This window comes from Alosa sapidissima, chromosome 15 (assembly GCF_018492685.1).
Source record: "Alosa sapidissima isolate fAloSap1 chromosome 15, fAloSap1.pri, whole genome shotgun sequence".
Lineage (NCBI taxonomy): Eukaryota > Metazoa > Chordata > Actinopteri > Clupeiformes > Clupeidae > Alosa > Alosa sapidissima.
Genome location: NC_055971.1, coordinates 23,041,995 through 23,062,195, shown reverse-complemented (window position 1 = coordinate 23,062,195; position 20,201 = coordinate 23,041,995). Strand labels below are relative to the sequence as shown.

The following is a 20,201-nucleotide window of genomic DNA, read 5'->3' as shown; positions in this document are numbered from 1 at the left end:
ACCAACAGTAGGTCCTTGTTCACCAGTGTATATCCATGTAGTGGAGCAGTGTGTGTGAAGCAGTGTGTGTGCGTGCGTGTGTGTGTTTGCGCGTGTGCATTCAGTTATAAAAGCAATAGAAAAAACATGACGCACCCCCCCCCCCCCCCCCCCCCCACACACACACACACACACACACACCCACACCAAGCGTCGGCCTACAGTTGTCAAGACGTTTTTGGTGATGTATTCTGCTGTTACACCAAAACCCCGCTAGTCTGAGCAGCCTCTAGCTCAGGCCTGCCCCTTTCGTTTCGCCTACTAGTGATGGTAGAAACTACAACAAGAGTTGACACAGAGGAAGTGAAAAATTACGTAGCCTAGTTGCGTTAGCTACGTGCCCAGCATATTCAGTGATTTCTCACGTTTATGTCGCGTCTAAATCTGTAAACACAGAATGACCAGAAGCCTATTGCAACATGACTGAAGTCGAGAAAAGTTTGACACACAAGAGCTCCGGATGATGAACGCATTTTAGCCTACATATCTTTCAAAATGATGCATTTCAGATTATTTCATTTTCCCATCGTTTTGCCAGTTGCAAATGCTTGACGTTATAGGCTACTCATTATGTTATACGCGTTTAAAAACGCGTGCGCGTGTCTTAGATTAGCCTAAACTTCGTTTAAGAAAGTGAGTCATGTTCATACGAATCGAACACTGTAGTCGTGGACCTGGCTTAGCCTATAACCCTTTTAAGTTTTATAATTTTAGACGTCTTAAATAGTTAGTGTTGGTAATGACCTACTAATCCTGTGGCGTTTGTAACGTTAGTGTAACTTCACGTGTGCTTAGATGTCTTCACTATTTTATTGTCTTCTAACTGGAAGCTATGACTCCACAAGTGATAATCCTGTTGACTGGACTTTGTTGGACATGTTGCCAGTCGGCACTAGCCTGGCAATTGTGTGACAATGGCAAGGTAGTATTCTCCATTTTACCAAGGCGCGTTTTGTATGGGCTATATTTTTGTTAGTGAAACGTTGTTACAAAATGTTGCTAATGGGCTTTGTGTGATACAGTTTCAGCTGGAGCGAGATTTGCCGCGTTCACTGTTATATTGCTCTGAGCCGTATTTTGAAGATTCTAATCAGGTAATTGCCCTTTTGCAAATGGGCTATCCTAAAGGTAACATGTGCTGTTAGTTGTCTTTGGTCGTTCAAAAATGTGTTAAGAGGGTTATGTTTTTTTCCACTCTTTGCAGAAACAGCATGTTGTTCAGAAGTCTCCACCACCTTTACAGGTAGGCTACTTTTCAAGTTAGCATGCGGTAGGCTACAACTTGATGAGTTTGCAGAATTTAGTTCATAACCTTTGACACATCAATATAATCCAACACAACTACTAACAGGTTCACCCTCACTCAGCAAAATCACGTCACTATGGTTGTGCAGGTTTGACGAAATTGTGTAGCCTGGCCTAACCTATTTAGGCTCTGCATAACTGGGTTATATTTACCACCTGTCCTTTTCCCCTCTCCAGCCCGCTAAGCATGTGTGCATGGACACAGCCATCATATATAATGCTACTATTCCAAACAGGTGAGAGCCATTGCTTAACTCAAATGACCCGAAATACATTTACCAGCTGTAGACGCTCTAGTCTAGTTTGTCTCTTCATTCAGCATTTCGAACAAATATTTTAACAAGTAGGCTATTTACTTACTTTAAAGGAAACTGAATATGTAATATGTTATCAACTATAACATAGGTTATAGTTGCTATATCTTTAGTCTGTTTTTGTTGTTTGTAGGGGAGACCACAGGCCTGTGGGAGCGCAGCCTGGTGTTTACCTGTACTGCCCACCTCAGCGCTGGCTGAACAACCTCCAGGTGGGTCAAAACAACAGACCATAGACAAACTGATCTCAAGTTTATATTTATATTATACCCAGTACACAACACCTGTACAGTATATGTTGTATGAAGACTTATTTGTTCACTTCTCTCTTTCTCTGTGTGTGTGTGCATGTGCGTAGCATGGCTCAATTGTAGCCCTGCATCATCCTTGCGCTCCTGAGCGGCAGCGAGCTCGTGTGACTGCGCTGGTGCAGTCTTGCCTGCCTGGTTACATCGTGACAACCCACCCCTGGCTCAGCACCCACAGGGTAGGACATGTAAAATCCCACGTACCACTTTGTTTGTGAGTGAGAAGTTATTTTATTGTTTGTATTGTTCAAAACACTGGTGATGGGGGACTCTGATGACATAGGGGACTGCAGTTGACTAGTGTAATAAGCCTACTGGCTATTACAAGTTGATCCAGAATATATCTACGGTATATATATTTAGATGGGGTCGTGAGTAGAAATAAGCACGAGGAACCGGACCGCTTCTTGAACACGTCTCAAGTTTAAGAATCACCTCCGCCAAGCCAAAACACACTCTCCTCTACTCCAATAACCACATCACCTATCTATAACCTTCTGCCCCATAGTGACAGGTCATATAATTCCACCTAGCTTTTTAACATGGAACAAACAATAACCACGGATATGAATTAAACAATAAATCTCCTCTTACACTAGCAACGAAGACCGTGGAATGTGAATGTAATTCAGAGAGCACAGGTGAAATAGCCACTGGCGACGTGAAACGCTGTGCGACAAAGTTAAAATAATTTGAACTGTTGGGGTCTTTAATGTAACATCTATGAAGATGTACACAAGTGCCTTCTTTCCCACGATCACCAGTCACACAAACAAGTTGGACAGGAAGGAAGTTCAGATATCTTCAGTTTTAAGGAAGTTGTTGCCACAATAAATTTGACAGCTTCCAGGATACTGACTCAGATGTAATGGGAGAGCACAATAAAAACGCCTGGAGACTAGCAATCTTTTATTGCATTGTCACTCACTCTATGGGCTATTTTATCTCCTCTTTCCCACAGCCTGTGGCATTGGTCTCTTGGGGTCGAACACTGGAGATGTCCCACGTAACTGCCCCTGAGGTCTGTGACTGGCTAGTCTCGGTATCTTCCAACCGCCCGCAGCAGCACAGTGACCCAGAGCGGAGTCGGAGAGTGCGCTACAGCCTGCTGTTGACACACGCGGCCCCTCTGCACAGGGAAAAGGATACTGCACAGGACACGCATGAAACCACATCCCAAATAGATTGGTTAAAGGTAAAGAGCTGATAAGTGACAAGTCAACAGGAGAAGGGTCAAATATCTACATTTGGGGCAGTCCTAAAATGCTTTGTCGGTCATGTCTCAATAGTGCCTGTTCAGAAACATGGTGTGGATATAAAATGAGATTTGCTGCATAGTTAATCTGAGCTCAGAGCCATATATTTCTATGTTTGCACGCAAGATGTTTATGTTAACATAATAACGTTTCTTCTGACCTCTATGACAACTTTTTTTAATGCTTTTGTTTTGGCATGACATGCTATCTCAGCATCATCCTACAAAGTGGGACATATCATGAACAGTGGGTATTAGTTCTCCCCAAGGAAATGGATTGTTTAAATAGACAATCCATTACTTGTACACAACCTGACACTCAAAATGGGCTTAAAAGTGTAGTGTGTCATTTCTGCTTTTCATACCTTTTGTAGTTATTATAAAGGCATGAATTGAAGACAGTTACAATATGAGCCGTGTGTATATTGTTTTTGCATCACAATGCACTGATGTTGAATGACTGAAACAATGAAACACATTTCCTTTCATGTAGATTTTGACGGAAAAGCTACAGACTACTCTTTATGTGGCTACACTTTTTTTCACACTTTGATCTGGCCTGGCTAAGACCTATACGTTTATTGATTTGAGGTGTATTTCTAGAGCATAGACTATCAGGATACGGGCTTATCAGCATCTTATCTGGAAGAAAACAGGAAGGATACATTTTTAAGCAAAACATAATCAGACATGTAGAATTGACATAGAATAACATTGTAGAGAATACAAAACCATTATTCTTTTTTCCCTCCTCACAATGAACAAAACAATGTCACCATTTGGAATGAAATTCTGCCAGATATTTATAAGCCAAACTTGTTTGGTATATGTGTGTGTGTGTGTGTGTGTATATGCGTGTCTGTGGTTTTTTTAATGTTTTTATTTCTGCCCATTTTGCAGAATCTTAAGAGTTGTTGTGAACAGACCCTCTCCCATCACAAGGATGGAGTGATCCGGAGGGAAGATAAAGACGGAAGGATTCAAAAAAGAGAAAGGAGAGCTGCACTTCCAGCGCGAGAGGAGTACCATCCAGAAGAGTCCCACGCACAGCTCAACAATGAGACTGACCTCCACGGCACTCTGCCCAGCAAACTGAATGATACGTTCACACACGCTACAGTGGAAACCAAACGCACTGCTGCAGCAGCCGTGCCAGTGCAGAGCACTGCAAGACCCCGAACGGCAGCGGCTAACGTCAGCCCACCTGCGGAGACAAAGGTGGGCGCAGGAGAACCAAAGAAGGCGGAGGCGCCTGGGACTCAGGAGCAGGAAGGACATTCCCAGACTGGAGGAGAAGGAGGAGGCGGAGGATGGGAGCAGGGGAAAGTGACGAGTGCTGAAAATACGAGAAGCCGCACACACTACTCACACACACTCTCGCACGGGCAGACCCACAGGAAGGCAGGCGCAGGGAGGGGTTCGAGTGGGGACTCCAGCCCCAGGCAGCGGGTAAGAGAGGACACTGAGGAGCAGCAGCGACTGAAGGAGAGGGAGACGGAGGCCCCTGCGGTAGGGGTTGGGGTGGCGGGCAGGGGGTCGGTGGCAGGTGACCGGCGGCCCATGGCGCGCACAGACGATGCGGTATGGGCGGCGGCGGCGCTGGGCTTCCTGCTTGTGCTGCTCACGCTGTCGGTGCTGCACACACGCCTCTACCGCCACTGGCGCACCATGCCCAGCCTCTACTGGCATGACAGGACACAGGACTACGACAGTGTGGCAGGTACAGGCACATGTTAACCACACACACACACACACACACACACACTCTGTGGTAAACATGATGTGCATCGCCACAGACATTTAAACCAAAGTCCTTTAAGACAAGTCCCTCCACTCGGCGGCCATATTGCAATGCTTTTTGGACACTTTTCGGGCAGAAATGCGCGTGCACAAGGCTTCACCACACCAACCTTGCTCCAGCTGCAAGATCACAACACATGATTGGCCCAGTGCTTTCACAACACACCACGTGATTGGCACAATGTATTCACATGTCGACTTTTTTGCCGCGGAAGGGGCGGGATATGTGTAGACAACTGCCATATTGCCGTTACAAACTAACCCCATGCATTTCTATGGAGGATTTTTCTGAATGCTGTGTCTCCTCATTAGAAAGTCTGTTTAAACTCCTTCCCTTGGGGTGGAAATTCCACAGCTATCTCACTTCAGGAGCAGTACACATCCTGAGGTTACTACACCTTCCATGCTTGAGCACTTTGAAGATAAGGCACATTGGTGCATGTAGCTAGCAACAGACATGTAACAAATGTTACATTTTACAAACAAATGTACCAATAAGCATTTTATGTCTGATTGTATTTTATGTCTGATTGATGTTTCTGTTTTTATCTGTTGTAAGAGCAACATGAAGCTAAATTCCTTTCCACTATGTTGACATGACCGTAGAAACTCCAAACATCTTTTGGATAACAGTTGAATACAAAATGTAGAGTACCATGCTTCAAAACCATTTGTAAGTTTGGAGCAAGTTTGTAAATGTTTGGGGATTTTCAGATTTGTAGACTTCGGGACTCTTCAAAGTCAGACGTGGCTCACGTTTGATACTTGTGTTGCAGATGTGGTCCGACGGAGGCTGAAACTGGCAGGCCGGAGGAAGAGAAGGGTTGGAGCTGGCCGCAGACAGGAAGCTCCTCTCATAACCATCTCAAGCACAGAAGAGGACTCCGACTAACTAGCCTTCCTCTTCCTCCTCCCTCCTCTCTTCATTGACAGGGACTCCTCTGGGCCGAGTGATGAATGATGACTTCTGAAACCAAGCCCAGAGACAGACCCTTCTCTTTCATAGACTTGAACCCAGAACTGTTGAAGCAGAGTGCACTATAATTTTGTATCCTGCGTGCGGCAACACTTAAGTGATGATAGTACCTCAGTATTTCAGTCTGGAAGATGTTTGGAGGATGTTTGTATAAACAGTATCCAGGCAGACATGACTTGTCTTATTATTATACAGCAGTGGTATACAGGGCGTTGGTGCCCGGTTCTCTTCTCTCTTTCCCGCTAGCAACCATACCCTCAGTAACATACAATATAGTAGCCTATAATTCTTGTTCAAGTTCACTAACAATGAACTGGTTGGGTTTAGTAAACCCTGAGCACCAAAGGTTCTGTTCTCTGCCAAAGGTACAAATGTTTTATTGCTTATTTGTTATAAGCACATGTAACCCTTTGTTTTAGTATATTTAATGGGTTTTGTTGTGACTTTTTTGTCTATATTAAATAGTTTGTGTTAAAAGAACATGGCATGTTTAGTTTGTTCCCACTACAAAAACAGTGTAGTTGTTTGTCAGACCCACAGGCTTTTTGAGTAAATTCAGATGACCTAGCCCCAGACTGTTTAGTAAGCAGGCAGTTGCAATGTTTAAGGCAACAGTATGCATCAATTTCCCACTTTTTGTGGTATGTTTTTATAGGCAGTTGGCTTTGGAATCATACTCAAATCCATTTTGATGGTGTATGATAATGTGAAGGACCAATAAACACATGTCGTTTTTCACTAACCACCAAAGCTGCTGACTATGTAGCTTTGTGGTCTGGCACAGACCCCTTAAAAATGTTAGAAAAGCTTTTGCTTTATTGCCAAAAGACAAACGTTAACATCCAAGCAAGCTTTGATCAATGCCAGCCACGCTGCTGTTGGTGCTTCTATAGTTTCAAGGAGTTTCTTGGAAGTTGGAAGTCTTTATTACTGATGTGTATTTTCCCTTGTTCATATATTTGTTTAAACACAAACAGTATGACATCTCAAAGAAATAGATTTCAGACAAAACACTTTCCATAACCCTTGGTGTCAAGAACTTCACAGTTGAAGGGGCTGGACTCATTACTCATGTCTCTGGTTTGGACGGCGTGCTGAAGCCACAGGTTTAGCTGAGGTTTCACAAAGCCTATTGTTATACAAGTTCACAAGCTGCCTGAAACCACCTGGGAAAGAGCCAGCTGAAATAGAGCAGTGGCAGCTGTATATTTTAAAGGTTCTCAAACACTCCTATGTGAAAGAGCTTGAAACCTTGGCTGGGCCGAGTGAGTCCGTTGAATCTGTTACATTGTAGGGGTGGCTGGCTTAGGTCAACTCAAACACACTAAATAAATGACTCCAGTGGCAGACAATTAAGAGTGTTTTTTTTTTTTGCTTGTTTGTTTATTTATTACAAATGTACAGCTTACGAGTTTCTATTAAGATTCCGTTGTTTTTGCTTCATCTTGAGTTGTTTCTATGTTTTGTTTTTATTTTGTACAGTTCACCTCTGCGTGAAGAGTTTCTCCCATCACCATGTCATGTTTCTCCCACTAGAAGAGCTGTGAGATAGATGCACACACAGGAAACAGTGAAAGCGTGAAGTGCAGTGCACCTGTCTGCACGGGGGGATGTATGTGAGTGTGTGTGTGGGGAGTTGATGAGACGGGGCCAGCTGGGGTGTGTGGAACGGGGCTGTTTTCCACAGCTGAGATGTCTTGCCCCTGTGTCACATCAGACTGACCGACGTACTGTCTAACCGACCATTTTTGTCAGCTCCTTGAGCCCACAGACACAGACTAATTTCAAGGCCTCTTACCGCCTATCTAAGATAATCCCATTAGCTCAGTCACTGGACATGAACTATCCACCAGGGGTGCGTTTCCCAAAACCATAGTTGCTAACCTGTTAGCAACTTAGTTGGTTGGCAATGAGAAATTGGATTGCAACCAACAAAAGTTGCTAACTTAGTTAGCAACTATGGCTTTGGGAAACGCACCCCAGAGTAGGTTGGGGAATAAGAAGGTGGGGTAGGGGGCAACCACTGTCCCATGGCGGTGAGATGATTAGTGCTTCACCTGTGGTGGACCTCGATCCAGACCCCTAACTCTAGCCCCGAGGTCCACCAAGGCAAACAAAGAAAGAGGTAAAAGATCTCCCCAAAACAAGAAAACATATTTTAAACATTTAGCTTGATTAAAAAATATTGTGAAAATATAAGTCTCATATATTTATATATGTCTCTATTCTATATGGTTTTGTTCATGGGAGGTAAAGAAGGAAGCAGGGGAAGACGTCCAGGCCAATCATACATTATCATCGTAGCGGGGGTGCAGAGCCAATGAACTCCAGGCATGAGGTGGCCAAAGGTACAGCTAAACTAGCAGATGTGCAAAGGCAATAATGATCATATATTTTCTCTAAGACAATCTTTCTTTACATTTTGACACTGATTTATAAGGAAGATGAAAATCAAAAGGACACAAGTCGCATTCCCTACATGTAGAAAACAGCAAAAAAAAAAAAAAAAAAACTTTGAAAATAAGCTCAGAATTTGGCAGGAAAGAAGACTGTATAGGATTAATTGGCTGACGGAAGACATGAGAAGCACAGCAAGATCTTAAGGCCATTTTGAATGACTGTCTTTAGAACAAAAAAAGGAGAAAAACAAATTCTTTATCTTAATGTTGCAATACTGAACTCGTCTAGAAGTGCCTAACTGAGATACCAATAGCTGCAGTGCTAATGGGGACCACATGGGTGTGAATGAGCATGGCTGTATGACGATCATGATCCACCTTCTATCAACACACAGCTGAATTTTTCTCGAATGGGCAAACAAACTCCAATCTGTTCCCCTCAGGTGACAATGCAACCTTTTACAGATGACTCAATCAGTGTCGCAAAAACAAAAAAGGGGAAACAGTCTGGCACACAGAAGTTCACAATTTAAGGAAGATTGTTTCAAAAAGGTTTCTCCAGAGGGCAGCAAACAGGCTATTTCTGCTCTGTAAGGAGGTGACCTTTGCTCCCAGCAAGGGAGCTACAGCAGGCGCCTCTCTCCATTAACATTCACTTGCGTTTTTAGCTTATTTTTTTTCCCCTATCGTCTCTTTTTTAAAAGTTCATTCAAGAAACGAATGCAAGGACTGGATTATCTCTGACGTACATTTCATTCATGTCCATGCTGATGTGGCAGACTTGTGTGTGCTTTAAGGGAGTTGAAACTCTGTTGCAGTGAAAGCCCAGTCAGAGGAGGCTTGTGGTCCTGGTGATAGGAGCGAAAATGACAGTAAAGAGTTCCCACAAAAAAACGGCCACGTTCACTTGGCTAGACACAAAGAAGGCAAAGGGTTCCAGAAGAAAAGAACAGAAAAAAACAACAACTAAAAATACAAATGTTCACTGCTCCCAATCTTGCTTGCACTACAAGGCAGATAAGACTAACCAGCGTACAACTAGACAAGTAAATCTACCGGTTTAAAATGATCCCGTTATGTTATGGATTTTGAGATGAGCGTCCTATCAGTGTAGCTAGTGCTGTGGTCTCTTCTGAGTGTAACATAATGCTTCTGACATCAATTGCTAGTGTTTTGTTTTTCTTTTCCTCCTAAGACCATACAGAAACCATTGTCCTTGTGCTCAAAAGGGGGAGACGTTGACATGAGAAATATCCGACCCATTCCCCTTTCTCCTTTGGCTATTGTTCAACCGCATGTCAAATAACAAACACGTACTGAATACATAACGAATAAAACTAAAATGAACCAACAGAACAGAAAACAAACAAACAAACAAAATAATAAATCAACAGAAACTCCACCACAATGTCTCTCTGCAGGAATGGGAGTGTTCCACTGAACTTTGAGCGTCCTCTCACAGGTTAGTGTGGCCGAGATACAGGACATAGGAAGCAGAGGCCGACTGGGAAATGTCCCCATCTTGAGACTCCGCTACCACCTCCCTGTCCAACTCTTGACTATGAAACCCAAATGAAGATTGAAGAGAAAAATAACACAAACAAACAAATCCTCAGTGATACAGTCAGTCAAAAAACAAACAAAAGAAACAATAGCATCGATAAACAGTAACAATAATACAAAACTATAGTAATAATAACAATAATAATACAATAACAATTCCAGTGTAAGTGTCTGCTTTTTTTCAAAGTCAGTACATTTTGTCCCAAGAGGTACAGGCCAACGGAACGGCATCAATAAAGAGAACAACAGAAATAAAAAGACAAAATAAAATGGTGACAAACCTCCCACCCTCAACAATGCCAGGAAACACACACACACACACACACACACACACACACACACCCAGATGCACACACTCTGCACCAGTGGGGGCCCGTAACTGCGCTTCTCTTTAGTGTGACTGGGAGTGCTTGTCTGTCTGTGGCCCCAAAGAGATGCAGTGTCTGTGCCCTGGCCCCCAGAGTCAGGCTGTGAGCGAGCCAGCATGCTTGTGTGTGTGTGTGTGTGTGTGTGTGTGTGTGTGTGTGTGTGTGTGTGTGTGTGTGTGTGTGTGTGGAAAGAGAGAGTCTTGTAAGTGTTTTTTGGGGCGCGGTGGAACGGATCCCACCTACAGAACGGATCGGGACCGAGTGGTCGAGTGAGATTCAGTGAGATGATTAAGAGCCGACCCGTTTGGGGGGGGGGGGGGGGTTTCTGCCTCTTGTGTGCCGTGCCGTCTCCGCATCCTCGAGTGCCTGCGCTGGCAGTCCTCTGCCTCTCCCTCCCCACCCCATCTGTAGTGATAGCTGCATTTAGCGTCATGATTATGTTTTTCTTTTTTTCGCTCCTCGCATCCCTTCTTCTCTCTCTCTCTCTCCATTCAGGACACTCTTTCCATCTCTCCCCCCATTCCCAGCTCCTCACACAGCTACTGCCCTTTCTACCCCCATTTTCTCTCTTCCTGCAGTTCTCTCTCTGTCTGTCAGTCACGAGTGTTTCCTCTTCTCTCCATCTCTCCTTCTGCTCACCCCTCCCCTTCCCCATCCCCCAAAACCCTTTGGCTGCCCCCTGTTGGCGGGGCTGCCTCACTGCTTCTTCTCACGGGTGGTGATGGTGACCAGCTGCTTGGCGGCCTTGGCGATGTCGTAGGCACACTGAATGACCTGCTGCGTGAGGAGCTGGTAGTCCACGGTGACGGCGGAAGGGTCTGAGGGCGCGGCCTTGCGGCACTCCACCTGCAACCGTGATGCGCTGGCCAACAGGAGACGCAGCGAGCCGCGCACCGCATCCAGCGCAGGCCGCTGGGAGAGGGGAAGAAAGAGAGAAAGAGATAGACAACAAAGATGAAGTAGAGAAGGAAAAAGGCAGCAGACATTAAACAAAGAACAAGACAGATAAAAGTGAGGTTGTTGCAGGTAAGACAAGAGTGGCAAGAAACAGAAGATGACTCCAATAGGAAGTGACTGTATAATAAAAGAGAATAAATAAAGGCTCTTAATGATGCTGGTACCTACCTTAGGGAAAAGAGAGGCCATTTCTGTGACTGCTGTGTGTATCTTCTCAGAACATGGGACAAAACTGTGGACAAACAAACAACATTACAACAAACACTCTTGTGAACTCAAACCCCGTGAGAATCACGCTTGCATTTAATGGGGAGAAGTTCTTAAATGGTTGTTTGTTCTGCACATTTTTATCATCCCTATTAACACTACTGGTGGTTTTCATTGGCCTGTTGTTTCATCAAATGACATTAAAATGGAGCCAAATCAATGATGCCCCATGAAATTTGGCTAGCAATAAAATCACTACAAAAAACACCAATGGGCACTTTCGATAGCGATTGCTACTTCTGTGGTGTTACCTGTCATGTTTGAACTCCTGGGCGGCTCTCAGCAGCTCCTGGATGTTCTTGGTCACCTGCTCCGTCTTCAGGATGACGTCCTCCGTGCAGGGCAGCGTGGGGTCCGGCTCACCCCCTTCCTCGTCCAGCTCGGTGCGGCTCTCCTCTTCACTACTGCGGCCCGCCCTGCAAACATACAAAGAACCAAACACACACATTCAAAACACACCCAACATCTCATTTAAAACACACTATAATACACTAATGTTAAAGACACTACACGCTATAATACACTAATGTTAAACACACTATAATACACTAATGTTAAACACACTACACGCTATAATACACTAATGTTAAACACACTATAATACACTAATGTTAAACACGCTATAATACACTAATGTTAAACATGCTATAATACACTAATGTTAAACATGCTATAATACACTAATATACTTTGCTAAACAAAGCAAAAAAAAAAAACAAAAAAAAAAAACATGATCAAATCTGATGGTGCATTGCTGAAGGGATAGTTGCCAACACACCCTAGTGAGACGTCGTATGTTTGGGTGTTGTCATAGTCACTGTCCGTGCCGCTACCGTGCTTCTCTGATTTGGGGACCTGATAACAGACGAGCAAAGGGCAATGATCTACATGTCTAAAAGAACTCCACTAATCAGAATCAACTTTTATTGGCTGTATAAAAGGAAAAAGTGTGTTCACACATAAAAGGATTTTTTTTTGCAGTACACTATACAGACAACGATACTATTTAGCCAACAATAAATAGACTTTGTTCATAGTATATCCATATTTGAAGACACTCCATGTATGTCTACAGAGCTTAGTGAAGGACATGCAAGCACAGATGCTGGGGTCAGCAACAGACACTCACCATGTACCTGCCCACCTCAGTGGAGGCTGAGAGATGCTGGCCTCCGTAGGGACTGGGGCCACCTGGGCCCTTCCGCACCTGAGAGGTCAGGAGGAGGATAAACAGGAGTCAGTGAGGTACATGATATTAATTAACACACAGATAGAGAGAAAGAGAAAGAGAAAGAGAGAGAGAGAGAGAGAGAGAGAGAGAGAGAGAGAGAGAGAGAGAGCGAGAGCGCAGAAGAAATGCCAAGATGAGTAAGCATTAGAGGAAGAGGAGAGAGAGCAGCCGCTTCAGTTGTGCTTAAGACACAGAAACAGAAGTAAAACCAGTCTGGTGATGCCAGCCAAGCGCTGCAGTCTCAGGGTCAAGACAAAAGATTCTAAAACAGATTTATTTAAGGGCTTATGGAATCATTATAGACCAAAGTCTAACAAATAAACTTAGAGTGATTTCTACTTGTCAATCTACAGACCCATGTCTTGGGAAGACGCATGTCTTAGGAGGTTCAGCGCTTGACTGGTTTTCCAGTAGTGAAGTATTTTTACTCCCCTTGTTAAACTCAGTAAGTAAGCTTCTAGACTACTACCAGATAAGAGAAAAGTACACACACACAGACACACATACACACACATATATATAAAGAGGGGCACCTGGTAGATCTCTCTCAACCATTTAATACCACTGAAGGACTTTTACAGTATACTTGTGAATCACTCAATTGTAGACCTCTAACGCCACCTTGTGGTTACATAACTCACTACTCTCTTGAAGTCGCACATTTCATCACATCCGCCTCTGAATGCTTTAGACAAACACAATTGGCAGTTGACATCATAATTGAAAACTTCATAAATCATAAATATCATAAAGCATAAATATCAAGGTTACCATGCAAGTCATGTACCAACAAACAATGTACATGGAAAGACACATGGCGACTTTGTGAGACATTATCAGGTAAATGCTAACCCAAGAATAACGTCTGAGAACACATACATCTCATGGATGCAAGAGATAATGGACGTGATAATAAATGTGAGGGTGTGGTTTCAGTGAACAGTTTGATGGACAGACGAGACAGATGAGACAAACAGGATGGGAGTTGGACTATGACTTCTATGGGCCCAGCTGACCACAGCTGCCGATGAGCAGGAGAGTGCTACTTCAACACTGCCAGAGGGGTCAGGGGTCTGTCACCAATGGCTTTCATCTGCCCGATGGACATGCAGGAGAGGCCAGGAACGAAAGTTCCACAGGGCTGCTCAAGAGTGTGGTCTCTCTTGGCGAGTTCAACTGTACAACATCAAAACATCAAACAAGACCTCCGTCATCCAGGACGCCTTCTCCTGTCTAGGACACTTCCTGAAACTGTAGTAGAGAAAGACAGTTCTGGAGGTCTGTGCAGGCAGTGCATAGTGAGAGATAGTGAAGAGCTAGTGAGTTAGCCGAGACAACCACACATGTGTGTGTGTGTGTGGTGTGTGTGTGTGTGTGTGTGTGTGTGTGTGTGTGTGTGTGTGTGTGTGTATGTTTGAGGGGTGACTAGTGTGAGTGGCTCAGGTTAGCTAAGCAGCAGGGGCAGAAGCAACAGCAGCAGCAACAACAACACTTGAGTAAAGGCCCAGACTGGGGCCAAGAAAGGGAGGAACCAGACACGACACGAGACGATACGAAGCAGAATGCGGAGAAGAAAAAAGACCTACTGAAGGACTGAGAGAGAGAGAGAGAGAGAGAGAGAGAGAGAGAGAGAGGGAGAGGGAGAGGGAGAGGGAGAGAGAGAGAGAGAGTGGAAGACAGTGTGAGAGGGCCAGGCCTGCTGTGAGTGCGCTACGGTCATTCCCGGGCCGGTTTATGAGGTCACACTTACACTGGAGGGGTTGAGGGACTGCAGGCGGCCGGACTGGGAGTCTGCGGGGCTGAAGGGCTTGGGGGCAGCGGCGCCGGGCTCGTACATGGAGAAGGCCTGCCGGTCCCGGCGGAGGGGCATGCCGGTGGCGGTGGTGGTGGCGTTGGTGCTGGTGATGGTGCAACCCAGACCCATGCCCCCGGCTCCCCCTCCGCCCGCTATGCCCATCCCTCCTCCTCCGCTGCCCATTCCCCCTCCCCCACCCGTCCGCATCCCCCCGGCCGACCAGAGCCCCGCGCCGCTGCCCCCTGCTCCCGACATGGCCGTCCCGCCGGCCTGACACCCCCGCAGCGTGCTGTTCTCCGTCTGCATCCGCGTGATCTACAGGAGAGGGTCAGGGTTCAGGGTTCAGGGGGGGGTGGGGTGGGATGGGGGGAGGGGGCAAGGAGGGGAAGGTAAGGGGGTGGGAGGTCACCTTGGGTCACACATCAGTCAAACACAACACCAGGATGAGGGCAACGGTCCTACATGCTGTCACACAGGCAATGTGGCGAGGCCTCAAACCCGACAGTCAAACCGACAGGGGGAACAAGGCTGGAACAACGGACGTTGGAACAGTGGGGGTGGGGTGGGGGGTATTAGATAGATGTTCACTCAGGGTGGCTGCATTCAGGTTGGGGAGGGGGGGGATAAGGGCCACTGGCATGCTTTAGAGGGGGGTGGGGGGGTGGGGGGTGGGTCTTCTCTTCTCGGGTACAGAGGTGCACGTGGCCACTATTATGCGTCCCGTTCCATGCTGTTCATTAGGTTGAGAATATGCCCCTGGGTCCCTCCACACAGAGGGCATTGAGTGTGTGAATAATGGCCGCTTCACAAACAGACGAGCCGCGGTGGTGGTGGTGAAGACGTCAATACAGACAGAGACGCCAGTGGTGGCACAGAAGACAAATGGCACGGTGGAATGGGACTGACCATGGTGGACTGGAAATGGCTTCACATATATCAGCAGGGTAACAGAAACACACACTAGCAAACAATGATGACAAATCGCTCTATTAAGTGAGTGATGTGTGCGTGTGGACTGGACCAATATTCTGAGCCTGCCTCATATGAAAAATAAAAAGGATGTCATCTTTCAGTGAAAGCAGTGTATTCAGTCCTGTGGCAAACATGTGACAGTCAGTCAGTATGCGTGTGTGCGTGTGCTTGTGTGATGAATCTGTGAGTTCAGGGAGCTGGAGTAGGATATATGGTGAGTGTGTGTGTGTGTGTCTTGTGTACCTCCTTCTGGAGTCGGCGCAGCTCCTCGCTCAGATTGTTGTTGACCTTCATGAGCTGCTGGACTTTGGCTTCAGAGGACGCCAGGGCCTTCTTTACCTCCAGATACTCCTGCAGGGTGATGGGCCCGTCCGACAGATCTGATGAGTCCATACTCTACATACACACACACACACACACACACACACAAACAAATATACAAATGACTCCATACACTACATACACACACACACAAATATACAAATGAGTCCATATTCTACACACACACACACACACAAATATACAAATGAGTCCATACTCTACACACACACACACACACACAAATATACAAATGAGTCCATACTACACACACACACACACACACACACACACAAACACACAAACACACACACACACACGAGTCCATACTCTACACATACACATGTTGGATTTGTAGCGAAGGGAGAGAGCAATGACCCCATCCAGTCTTGAACCCGGGTCTCCGGGCACTAAACCTGCTGCTTGCCCGCAATGCCAAAGAGCCAGGCCCGTTGGTATGGCAGTCAGAGCGCATACTCAACTGTAGTGATGGTACTCCGTCACAGGATTCCCTAGTTGTTGCGTTGTGTTTTAGTTCTTAAGTCTGTATTGAAGATGGTCAATAAAGCTTGACTGCTGGATCAGGATCGGCGATTAGATGATGATTTATTGTAGATGGTACAATAATGAATAACAGAACACAGGCTAAGTCTCGAACAGTAAAACTGCATAGAGTCTAACAGTTGTTATTAGAAGCGGCTACTGAACTTCCCGACAGAAGATGCTCCTCGAGTCGCTTCCTCGATCCGTCTCAGAGTCAAAACCTAAGACAAAGCCTGTTATACTAAAACATACAAACGTCAATCATGCCAACGTGGCAGGTGCCAACCAGTGTACAAAAAACGGCTCTGACCAGATGGAGATACTAGCCCGAACAGAACAACATGCCGTCTCCCTCGGCCCATGTTATCACTGATTTTCCTCGGATGTTCCTAAACACTGGGCTGTATGACCTTCCTGCTGGTACACAGGCCTAAGGCACAGTTATGTACAATGGACCTCTACCCGTTGTATACTACGCACAGAAGTAACATATGAACACATCAGAATACAGTGAGAATACCCTAGAATTCTACACACACAAATATACAAATGAGACCACGCGAGTGGGCAGCCAAAAATTGTAGAAAAAACAAGAAAAAACACGACCAACAGCTTCCTACACAAATGTCTTCTCCTGCTGGAGAATCAATGGCAGTAAAAATAGTGAAGCATGCAAGACAACACTAAAACTGAGCCCCAGCATCAACACTATCACAGGCAAATCACCCTAGCATGGTGCAGCACATTCATCCTAATATGAGGCAGATATAAGTGTGCGTGTGCGTGTGTGTGCGTGTGCGTGTGTGTGTGTGTGTGTGTGTGGGTGGAAGTGCTGTTGGGATGGTGTACCAGGCACACACCAGACTTGTATGCCACTGAGGCTATTTGTTTTACATTTGCGATCAGGCTGCTTGCCCAAACCATGATGAATGTGGATCCATAAATGCAATCTCCTTGCAGATTGACCCATTTAACCTGGCTAATGCAATGGTGCAATTTTAATCAGTCACCAAACCACCAAGTCTGGAGGCTACATCTTGCCTACTCCAGCAATTCAGTGTCAGGATTGCCTCATTTAAAAGCTCACAGGGATTTAGCAAGTACGGTTTGTTTTTATGCAGTTTGTGAAGGTGCAGCAAAAGAACAAAACAGGAATAAACAGTGACAATAAAAAAGGAATTCAGACAGGAGGAGTCTGGACTTTATATAATTTTATACACTGCAGGGAATGAATAGGCGTGTGTGTGTGTGTGTGTGTGTGTGTGTCAAAGTGCACATTTTGTGAAGCCACTATCAGCACTATCTTCAATACACAAATGTTTCAATTTACTGTAAAACATATGCATTAGATGAACACATTTGAGTTGAGTTGTCCCACATGGGATAACACTTAGCTCTCACTTTGTCACTTTTTCCCACTCAAATGTAAATATATACATAAAAATACACACAAACACAAACACACACACAGAAAGAGAGCTCAGGAAATAATCCCTTCCCTCTCCAAACCCACACTAGTTCTCCCAAAAGACTGAAGGCAGAGAGATGATTGCATTTAGGCTGGATCTGCACACAGCCTCTGAAGGTGTGTGTGTGCATCTGTATACATGTATGTATGTGTGTGTGTGAGTGTGTGTGTATCTCTGTATGCATGTATGTATGTATGTATGTGTGTGCGTGTGTGTGTGTCCGTCTGTGTGTGTATGGGTGCGTGTGTGTGTGTGCGTGTGTGTGTGTGTGCGTGTGTGTGTGTGTGTGTGGTGCTGCTCTGCTCTGCGCAGTGGCAGGCCTGATACTTCCTGACCCAGTGGGATCGTGCTCTCTTGGCGCTTCCTCCCTCCAGAAGCCGAACAATGCTCCACTGATTAGCAGCGGGAAAGAGGCGCTGAGGTCACGCTGGAAAAATGCTCTTACGCTGCCGCCATCACCCTCGCAAAGCATGCTGGGACAAGATGCGGCAAGATGACGCTCTAAACTGTGCACTGTGGTGGAGTGGCAGACGCCTCGTTTTGTAGTTTCAGAGACTTACGCAACAGGCCACGCCACCTGGCTCCAGTATATGATGTTCAGGTTTTTAATGCATACTGCGGTCCTCAGAATTGGTCTCGGTCTGCACACGCATAAGGTGCAGTCCTTGGTTCTGGTAAAAGGTTGTTGTTAAATTATACTTAGAGCTTCCGTGCTATTGAAGCAATGTAATGATTGGCTGGAATAGTGTATGACTCAATCCAAAGCACTTCATTGGTTTCCCTTTTACCGACGGACTGTCCATGAAATTTATTTAGTTTTGAGCGCACACACTAGTCTGACAGCTAGAGAAATGTGCGGAGAATTTTGCTGACAAGCAATGGATTATGAACGAGGACTGTGCCTTTTACTGTTCCTCTGGTGACTGTTATCATTCCTCCAAGCAACCAAGCAACGCTGCTGTTGTGAGGCCAACAGAGGCGAGCTCCCACACAGGCAAAATCCCACAGGAGCTTCTAACTCTTTATATGGAAACGGTTTAACCCACCTATGCTATTGCTGTGACTGTTAAGCTTGACAATAAGTAGAATGGATTATAATGGAGGATTGCACCATTCACACCTCGAGCCATTTCTTCACTTCAGTTACTGAACACCTCAGTCAGCAGAGGCACTGCCCATACTTGCACATTACACAATACACACCCTGTTGTATAATACTGAGAGATGCAGATGACGTCTCTGGAGGCCTCAGCTGGCGTCCAGCGTGGTCCTACCCCCTGGTGTCGGACTAATGCGACGTGACATGCGCGTGCTGGCGCATGCCCCTTGCTCACCTTGGCCCGGTTGTTGCGCTGCGTGTTGCTGTTGTTCTGCGTGGCCAGCTCGCTGTCCGTGTCCTCGTCCGAGGCTACGCTGTCGTAGTCATGCTGGTCGTCGTCCGCCTGGTCCAGCTCCAGTGCCTCTGTGAGGGGAAAGACATCGAGGGGAGGTTGGGTGGGGGAGAAGATGGCGGAGCCAGCTGATGCCAACAACTCTCCCCCCATCCCCCTTGACACACACACACACCCCAACATTAACCTCCCACAGCCAGCCATCCCTCCATTAACGCCCCATAAACATCCCATAATCTCATTTTTACAATCGCATTATCTCTCTCTGTAAGAGCATACACAGTACACCCCCCCCCCCCCCCCCGCCCCCGCCCCCGCCCCTGTCTCAGGCCCAGGCGCAGTAATGGGCCAGCCAGGCTGCTCACCAGTGGGACTGCTCAGGCCTTTGCCCTGCTGCCGCCTCTTGGCGTCGCTCAGGATGTCGATGATGAGTGTGGCAAACTCACGGGCGTTGAAGCGCGCCAACTTCTGACGGCCCTGGGAGCAGAGACAGAGAGAGAGAGAGAGGTAGAGAGAGAGAGAGAGAGAGAGAGAGAGAGGGAGAGGGAGTGGAAGACAGTGTGAGAGAGGGGAGGGGAGAAGGGGAAGAAAGACAACAGAAAACGAGTGAATCCTCACGTCCCATCAAGGCTTCCCCTGCTCCCATGAACCCAGTCAACAAACCCGAGTCGCGGAGGACATAAAACATGAGCCGCCAGTGTTTACACAGCGGCTGAGCGAGTGAGCTTGAGTGCGCCCTCAGCGAACACAAACACAGACCTGCTGCAGGCTGAGCCCTTATTAAAGCTGGCACTTGCGCAGTGCTGGAAACCCGTTGGTTGTGCTAACTGGCTAGCGCTCCTAATTCAATCCCATGTTAAAATAAGCTCCCTTCAGGCTGGTGCTGTGGTGTCCAGGAGAGGCACCCAGGGACAAGACGAGGCTGCAGATG

The 20,201-nt window shown here is 46.2% G+C and overlaps 2 protein-coding genes across 5 annotated transcripts in view; one reads left to right on the top strand and one right to left on the bottom strand.

Annotated features, from left to right (window-relative positions):
• The first annotated feature begins 317 nt into the window (after positions 1 to 317).
• Positions 318 to 6,441, top strand: tp53i13 (tumor protein p53 inducible protein 13). The gene is made up of 9 exons (XM_042064727.1): positions 318 to 961; positions 1,062 to 1,133; positions 1,244 to 1,282; positions 1,522 to 1,580; positions 1,792 to 1,870; positions 2,017 to 2,145; positions 2,928 to 3,161; positions 4,122 to 4,941; positions 5,798 to 6,441. The coding sequence occupies exons 1-9, from the start codon at positions 872 to 874 to the stop codon at positions 5,911 to 5,913; spliced, it is 1,638 nt and encodes a 545-aa protein (XP_041920661.1). The 5' UTR covers positions 318 to 871; the 3' UTR covers positions 5,914 to 6,441.
• A 922-nt stretch (positions 6,442 to 7,363) lies between these two features.
• Positions 7,364 to 20,201, bottom strand: part of git1 (G protein-coupled receptor kinase interacting ArfGAP 1) — a 28,152-nt gene continuing 15,314 nt past the window's right edge. For 2 of the 4 annotated variants that reach the window (XM_042064718.1, XM_042064720.1), the window contains 9 exons: positions 19,636 to 19,747; positions 19,214 to 19,341; positions 15,793 to 15,945; positions 14,533 to 14,892; positions 12,681 to 12,758; positions 12,330 to 12,406; positions 11,803 to 11,970; positions 11,453 to 11,516; positions 7,364 to 11,239 (listed from right to left, as the gene is read on the bottom strand). In XM_042064718.1, the coding sequence (XP_041920652.1) occupies positions 11,024 to 11,239; positions 11,453 to 11,516; positions 11,803 to 11,970; positions 12,330 to 12,406; positions 12,681 to 12,758; positions 14,533 to 14,892; positions 15,793 to 15,945; positions 19,214 to 19,341; positions 19,636 to 19,747 (1,356 nt within the window). In that variant the 3' untranslated portion in view covers positions 7,364 to 11,023. The remainder of the gene's footprint in view (positions 11,240 to 11,452; positions 11,517 to 11,802; positions 11,971 to 12,329; positions 12,407 to 12,680; positions 12,759 to 14,532; positions 14,893 to 15,792; positions 15,946 to 19,213; positions 19,342 to 19,635; positions 19,748 to 20,201) is intronic. The other 2 variants (XM_042064719.1, XM_042064721.1) reach the window with 1 other exon arrangement.

Excerpts from the sequence above, each read along its gene's own strand:
- tp53i13 (XM_042064727.1), top strand. The coding sequence starts at position 872 with ATGACTCCACAAGTGATAATCCTGTTGACTGGACTTTGTTGGACATGT. Across the intron at positions 1,871-2,016 it reads GCTGGCTGAACAACCTCCAG|CATGGCTCAATTGTAGCCCT; the intron begins GTGGGTCAAAAC and ends GCATGTGCGTAG. Across the intron at positions 4,942-5,797 it reads GGACTACGACAGTGTGGCAG|ATGTGGTCCGACGGAGGCTG; the intron begins GTACAGGCACAT and ends CTTGTGTTGCAG.